Source organism: Ammospiza caudacuta, chromosome 3, assembly GCF_027887145.1.
Source record: "Ammospiza caudacuta isolate bAmmCau1 chromosome 3, bAmmCau1.pri, whole genome shotgun sequence".
Taxonomy (NCBI): Eukaryota; Metazoa; Chordata; class Aves; order Passeriformes; family Passerellidae; genus Ammospiza; species Ammospiza caudacuta.
Window position 1 is genome coordinate 15,345,014 of NC_080595.1, and position 7,509 is coordinate 15,352,522.

The 7,509-nt window shown below is 48.6% G+C and overlaps 1 protein-coding gene across 1 annotated transcript; it reads left to right on the forward strand.

Moving 5' to 3' along the window:
- Window positions 1-866: 866 nt before the first annotated feature.
- LGALSL (galectin like) lies at window positions 867-7,260 on the forward strand. The gene is made up of 5 exons (XM_058801309.1): window positions 867-1,021; window positions 1,151-1,222; window positions 1,423-1,511; window positions 1,971-2,148; window positions 4,883-7,260. The coding sequence occupies exons 1-5, from the start codon at window positions 989-991 to the stop codon at window positions 5,024-5,026; spliced, it is 516 nt and encodes a 171-aa protein (XP_058657292.1). The 5' UTR covers window positions 867-988; the 3' UTR covers window positions 5,027-7,260.
- The last annotated feature ends 249 nt before the right edge of the window (window positions 7,261-7,509 follow it).

Genomic DNA, 7,509 nt, shown 5'->3' on the forward strand with positions numbered 1-7,509 from the left:
ATGCTCATGCCATCAAATCCCAGCGGTGAAGAAGCGACAAGAAAGCCTTCCTCAATTCCCCACACCCAAGACCCTGAACTCATCAAAAGGGCCGTGGCAGCACGTTTGGCGGGTCGGGTCACTCCTGCTGTGGTTCAGGCGAGGCAATCCTGGCGCGGCACGGGCAGGGCCGGTGGCCGGGGGTGGCCGCGCTCCCGCAGAGCGGGACACCGCAGCCACCGCCGCGTTGCGTAACCACGGCCACTGCCTGTCGATGGGAGCTCACGGGCACGGCCGGCTTATGCAATTACCGCGCCTCGCCGGAGGCTGCAGGGACGGCGGGCCCGGGGCAGCTGAGCCGCACTCGGCCGGGACACTGCCCTCACCCTCGGAGCTCTGCCCAGCCCTGAGGGTGCTCGCCACGGGGCACGAAGGGGAGACGGGTGGAGGTTCATTTCGAAGGGGCCGAGCAGTGTCCCCACCTCTGGAGGGAGGGAGGGAGTCACCCAGGACGCCCGGCTTGGCACATTCCCTTCGCCGAGGTGTCCAAGCTCGACATAAAGGTGATCCCTGACATGATGGGCGCGGGGCTGCAGCGGCCTCTCCCCAGGCACCCATCACCTGCAGGCGCCAGGTGAGGGGCCCGGGCCCACCGCCGTCCCTCAGCTCAGCGGAGCCGCGCTCGCCCCGCTCGCCGAGGGACGGCCCCGCCGCGGGGCTGCGGAGCGCAGCAAGCGGCAGCAGCCCCCGCCCCGCCCTGCCCGGCTCCCCCTCGGGCCAAGGGCTGGGCTCCCCGCCGGGCGAGGCAGTGCCAGCCGGCCACCTCCCCTCCTCCTCTTCCTCCTCCGCCTCCTCCTCCTCGCCTTCCTACTTCTGCACCGGCTCCGCTCCGGCTGCGCCGCTACCCCTCCGCCGCCTGGCTGCCAAAGACCCCCCTCCCTCCCTCCATCCCTCCCTCCCTCCCTCTCCCCCGCCCTGTCCCCAGCGCCGCCGCCACCGCTTCCACAAGATGGCGGGGACCGTGGCCGAGCGGGACGCGCTGGTGAGTGCGGCTGTGGGCACCGGGACGGGCACCGGGACGGGCCTGGGGTCCAAGCAGGGCACCTGCGGAGCGGGGCGGGCTGGGGGGCTCCGCGTGGCCCTGCCTCAGCCCTCTCCCTTTTACCTGCAGAAAATAGAGGACGGGCATTTAAACAACTCCCTGGGATCTCCGGTGCAAGCTGATGTGTACTTCCCTCGCCTGGTAAATCACCTTTGTTGGTTTTTTTTGTTTGTTTGTTTGTTTCGTTTTGTTTTTTTTTTTTTTTTTCTGGTGGGGGTGGTGGTGTATTTTATTTTGTTAACCCCTTTACTGTCCGCCGCCCCCGCTCATCTCGGGCTGCACAAGGGCGGCCGCTGCTGATGCCGAGCTGACCCTCGTCACCTTCCCCCTGTCCTTTCCAGATCGTCCCCTTCTGTGGGCACATCAAAGGAGGAATGAGGCCGGGAAAGAAGATCTTAGTTATGGGCATAGTGGACCTCAACCCCGAGAGGTAACACCTGGACAGGGCTGCCCGTGCCGGAGGCGCCGGGCCCGGGGAGGGGGCCAAGGGGGGCGGCCACCCGCACGTACACACATATATCCGCACGGATCCCTCCTTTCTGGAAAGGATTATTTTTATAATTTTAAATATAGCATGCTGGTTTCTCCTTTGACCCATAGAGGGGGCATTTCTTCAAGGGATTCCGTTTTTACTTGGGAGTCAAGGAGCATATCAAGCATATATATCTGTGTATATGTACAGATATATGCCCAACGCCATGCACATACACACATATGTATTCCATAACCATGTTGTTGTCCCTGTTGAGCTGTCAGAGAGCTCTGAATGAGCTGTCTTCCAGCCTGTGCCACTATATGGCTTTAATAAGCTGAGAAATAAGACTGACGGCATTTGGGGCTTATTTGCTTTTTTTCTGGCTGAATGAGAGCTGTTCTGTTTGTGTTGCAGCTTTGGCATCAGTCTGACTTGTGGGGAGTCAGAAGATCCTCCTGCGGATGTAGCCATAGAACTGAAAGCTGTGTTTACAGAGAGACAGTTTGTCAGAAACTCTTGTGTAGCCGGAGAATGGGGGGAAGAGCAGTCGTCTATTCCTTACTTTCCATTTATACCGGACCAGCCTTTTAGGGTGAGTACCAGGATGGCAGTGGCTTACACCATGTCTGATAAAGTGTCATTTGATACGAGTTGCAGCAGAACCTAACGTGCCTTTCATGAAATCACAGTGCAGCCCGCACTGCTTGAGTTGAGACACCAGTTGCTGGTTTGTTTGTATCCATTGAGTTGCATGGAGATCCTGCTGCTACGTGCAGCTGCAGGCAGTTCGGATGGGGCTGGGGACACCTCACCTGGGCGCTATGACAAGTCAGAGGTTGTAATACTGTGTGATGAAGCGCAACTTCCTGAGCTTAGTTTTATAACCATAAATTAAGAGGTACCTCTATGTTATTAGTGCATTACAAGTTATTACTGGAGAATGTTAATATTCAGTGGGGCTGCTGTATATATTGATGGTTTTTTTAATGGACATACTGTTCGCAATTTAGTGCAGCTAATAAGGATCACGTTCATCCTTTGTCCCCAGGGATGTTACGTTAAGGTTGACCGTAGCTCTTCGTGTTAGCAGATTAAACAGCTAAGCAATAGAGGTATTCTTTTCTGAACCCTGGGATTAAACCTTCTGACAAATTTAAATCTGTAGTCACTTGACAGCAGTGTACATGGAAGTGCTGTGGTGCTGTGGATGGACTGGGTTGACCTAGAAGCAGAGTCCCATCTGTAGTGTTTATGGTTATGTGAAGATGTCTTTGCAAATCAGGACTAACAAAGTATGTGGCTGCAGAGGGCTGCTTCCCTCTCACTACATTGAGGAAAAAAGGCTGCATGCCTTTTCCATGCAGCTGACCCAGAAAACCCCTCCTCCTCCCCGTCCCTCTTACAAAACCTCACTGGCCCCTCTGCTAAATGCCAGTGCTATGACCAGCTGCCAAACTCTCTTAATCCTTCTTGCCCCCAAGATAATCTTCCCCAACCCCAAAAGCTCACCATCTCCCCAGATGCTTGCTGTTAAGAGGGTGTTTATACGACTGGTTTTGCTGCAAATTGGTTGCGCTCTACTTGTTTCTACAAACTCACCCTCCCATCAGAACTGGCAACACCCTTTGGTGGTGTGGGAAATGTACTTGAAAAGGCTTGGAGGCTGGGTCCTGCTCTATCTGAAAGGGTTCCACTGCCTTCTGCACTGGGTGGTGACTGGGCCCTCAGACGAGCCAGACAAATTACCCAGAGCAAGTTTTGTGCACGTCCCACTAATGAGAGATGATGTTACAGGACAGCAAAATTGCACATCTAGCATGGGAGACTGTACAAGGAGAGTTATTTTGCCTTTTTTTTCCTCCTATTTTCCCAAATGCCTAAACAGAATTGAGGCTCCCAATTGACTTTGTACCTTTGATGGTCTCCATCTCAGTGAATAAATTAAGACTATTAAGTGTTCTTGCCAATTACTTGTGATCCAGTCCAATTAGCACTGTGTCGTGGCCGCAGGTGATGTGAAACGCGGACCGTGAGCAGTGTTAACCATATCTTTTACATAACAAGGCCTCAGGCAGGCACTGCTGCAGTGACACAGGAGCTCCATGGCAGCACAGCCTCTTCTTGGTACCTGGTGCACTACCAGAGATCCAGGGGTTCCAGCTCTCCTGGACTGCCTGCTGCCACTTCTCCTGGTGCAACGTGCTCTAAGCCACTTGGGCTTTGGCACAGTCAGTCTGTCATGGGCCCTGTTCCCATTTTTATACACTGGAATAGCAGCAGAGTCAAGTGTTTGGTAGCAGCACTTCACTCTGGATTTCCAGCTTCTGGAAATGACCCAGGATTTACATGTGGCTTCCCTGAAGATTTTCTTCTTAGTGTGTCCAGACCTGGAGATCTCCAAGAGCCTGTAAAAGTGTACATTTTGTGCCCTCATGTCCCAGCTTCCTGCTGGGGCAGTTCCAAGCAAAGCTTAACAACAGGGCACCCCCTCAAGCCACCCCAAACATCAGGAATCCCCTCTTGTTCAGCTCCAGGTTTGTTGCTTTTCCAGAGCATTTCTGCAGGTCTCTCAGGAGGAGGGATGAGCTGTGTCCCTCCCTGATCCTGTTTGTGCCTCCTGAGAACTGTCTAGCTGAATTCCCAGCAATCCTGCACTGCATTTCCTTCACTGCAGCCCCAGGATGGAGTCTAGTCTGACAGGGACTGTCTGCAGCCACAGGAGTGAAAGGGTTTTAGTTCTGCTGCAGCTGTGTATGTGTAGGAGGGGAGACCAAAGTTATATCCCCTTTCCTTGTTTACTCCCTTCCAGTAAATTAAAAGTAGTGTGGAAAGCATTGCAGAGGGAGTTGCCTCCTTATGCAGGAAAAAAAAAAAACCCTCAACAAACCACCACCAAAACCAACAACTCTGTAGTCTTTTCTGCCCAGTTAGAGCTGAAACTGTCACACAAGGAATGCAAGGTTTGGGTTGGAGGCTAAATGGCTAAATTTCCTCCTGCTGTGATTAGCAGTTTGAGTCTGTTTCTGGCATAATTCCAAGACACAAAACCTCCCAGTAGCCAGTGGACTGGGTTGCAGCGTGCTTACTGCTAGCACAAGGTGAGATTCGAGATTGGATTAATGTCCTTGTGCAGCAAGAGCAGATCCATCATAGTGTAACTGGTGTCAAGGGGGCAAACTGGTCTCACCTTTGTCTCTTGCGTGGCACATAAATAGCACAATGTGCAGCTGCACAAAGGCTCTTTGAAGTGCTCCCCATTTGTGTGCTGTGAAACAACTTCCCAGTTACACTGTGAACAACATGCTTCAACATTTTGTCTTTTGCAGGTTGAGATACTTTGCGAGCATCCCCGTTTTAGAATATTTGTGGATGGACATCAGCTCTTTGATTTTTACCACCGTATTGAAACACTGTCAGCAATTGACACAATAAAGATAAATGGAGATCTTCAGCTTACAAAACTGGGCTGAGCTTGTTAGGACTGCAGATTCCAGACCAGCTCAGGTGCCATCGTCCGTTGGGAGCAGTGACAGCCGGCTCTGGACACAGCTATGGTAGGAAGGCTGCCCTCTTCCTTTTCCACATGCAGTTCTTCACTCCTGTGCCGATGAACCGGGCTGTGTTTTATCCTAACGAAGAGCACTCTTGGTTTATAGACATTGAGCTGTTTTTCTTGGATCAAAACAGCCCACCTGTGCTGGATAATCAAATTGGAATGGATTCAGAAAGACTTGCAGTCTCATTTCAAATCTCACAGAAAAGGCAATCTCTGAAATGCAGCGCTAAAACCGGTTACTGAACAGTAGTGACGACAAAACCAAGTTTTTCTTTTGCAAATATTGTTTCTGCACTGAAGTGGAGTAGTGTAGCACAACATAGGGCCATGTGCTGACGTCCTTACCCAGGGCCTGAGCCTGGTTCCATGGAAATCAATGGCAAAACTCCCACTCACTTTAATGGGGTACAATCAAACTGTCTAGTCCTTAGTCAAGCACAATTCCCACTGATTTCTATGGCATTTTTGCACAAACCTTGGGGCCTGCCCTTCTGCTGGTGTAAATCAGCATTACTTCCATAGCTTGTCATGGAATTTTGCTGATTGCCCTCAGCCACTGGTTTGGCCCATGGACTGTGCAAAAACTGACTGAGGGTGTGTGGACACAGCCTGTGTATTTTAGTCAGGGTATTTGCATAGAATGTAGATTGTTATGAGTTTTTGCACAATGTATTGTTAATACAATTTTTAAAACTTATCTGTAGTTTATTTATTTATACTCGTATGTATTATTAGTAAAAATGAACAATCTTAAGATTAAGAACAGCAAAGTGTAAACATTTTGAATGTACAAAATGTCTTAGGTTCTTTGGGTAAACTTTACATATCGTTCTTGAAAAACCATGTTTCCTGTCACACATTTAGTTACATTTTAATGGAGCCCTCTAGGCCCTGGGAAAATGTGGGCATGGTAGTTGGTGGGGGGGAACTCTGCATATTCACTAGAATCTGTTTTTCAGGGCTTACTAACTTTGCTGCACAGGATAGGTTTGAGTTAAAGTTGATCCATTTTAAAAACCTAAACAGCAAATTTGTGGGTTTTACTGTGCTTTCATAACCTGAGAAAAAGTTAAATTTGGCAATCTCTTCATTCAGAAAGAGAACCAGCCTCTTTCCAAGGGAGATGGGAGATTCTTTACACTTGTTTGAGAACATATTTGGCCTTTGATATGACAATTAAAACTTGTCTAGACAGCCAAGTTATTAATGCTTGAAAATCAGCTACGGCACATGAATAATAACTTTTCAAGTAGTTTTTTAAATAGTAGGTATAGCTGTATAAACACAGTCATTGTGCTACACTATAAATGAACACAGCCACTTTTCTTGACTTCTTTAGAACTAAATACACTTTTTTCCTTGGCTGCTCACAGTGGACTTTAGTGGGTCTTTCTGAGTAGTTGTAATCATGATATAAACATACATTTAGGCAATTTTGAAAACACATAATATAGGGACTAAAAAACAGACTATAAAAACATTCTCTGTAGCACAGTATTTAAGAAAAAACAAAAAAGTATCTCACAAACAGAACTATGTTAAACCTGCAATAAAAGTGTGGTTTAAAGCAACCAGAACTGGAATATTCAAAGTTAAGGGTAGAATGCCAATGCAAAGCCTCATTTTGTGCTAATTTGGCCTGCAGTTAAGAAGCCTTAGACTTGCAAGCTGAAATTCCAACTGTGGCTCTAGTCCAAAGCCTGTTGAGGTCAATCAGAGTCCTCCAAGCATAGAAGCCTGATTCTTATTTCTTGCAAGTGCAAATCTGTTTGTTAAGTGGGGGGCTTGTTGCTTCTACTACAGATGAATTAAGAATCAGGCTACCACCTGTAAAATACATATTAAAATTTTAATTTTTAGCCTTAACATTTGACGTTCCCTGACTTTTCTTCCTACTTCCAAAATAAAAGAACCTGTTGTTTTCCAGATGAACTTTTTATCTGGTGTGTGGCTTTTAAGCTGTACATCAGATTCTATTTGTACTCCAGAATGAACTGAAATGTTCCTGTCTTGCTCTGTTTTTACTCTTTTACATGATACATGATGACTGTGTCATTTTCCATTGTATAAAGAATGCTGACAGTGTTTCGATACAAAATATATTCTTTAAAATTATTATAATAAAAATCCAAGGGAAAGGTGCTTCTACATGAGGTATTTTGGATTTTTCTCCAGCTTGGAAATTCCCCGTGGTTCCAAAGCTGATGCAGGCAGCAGAGGAATTCTGTTTGGAGAGAAATGTAGCACCCTTTGTGCCTAGTGCTTTCTCCAGCTGGCCATCCAAAGCCAGGTTTGCTGATGCAGGGCCGGTGCCAGGGCCAGTGGCAAGTGTGAGTGGCACCACGACCCTGCAGTAGCACAAACCCAAAGGGAATCTCCCTGACAGCCCACCAGCAG

Coding starts and splice junctions, on each gene's coding strand:
- LGALSL (XM_058801309.1), top strand. CDS start 989: ATGGCGGGGACCGTGGCCGAGCGGGACGCGCTG. Junction 1,022..1,150: donor TGGCCGAGCGGGACGCGCTG/GTGAGTGCGGCT, acceptor TTTTACCTGCAG/AAAATAGAGGACGGGCATTT. Junction 1,512..1,970: donor GTGGACCTCAACCCCGAGAG/GTAACACCTGGA, acceptor TTTGTGTTGCAG/CTTTGGCATCAGTCTGACTT.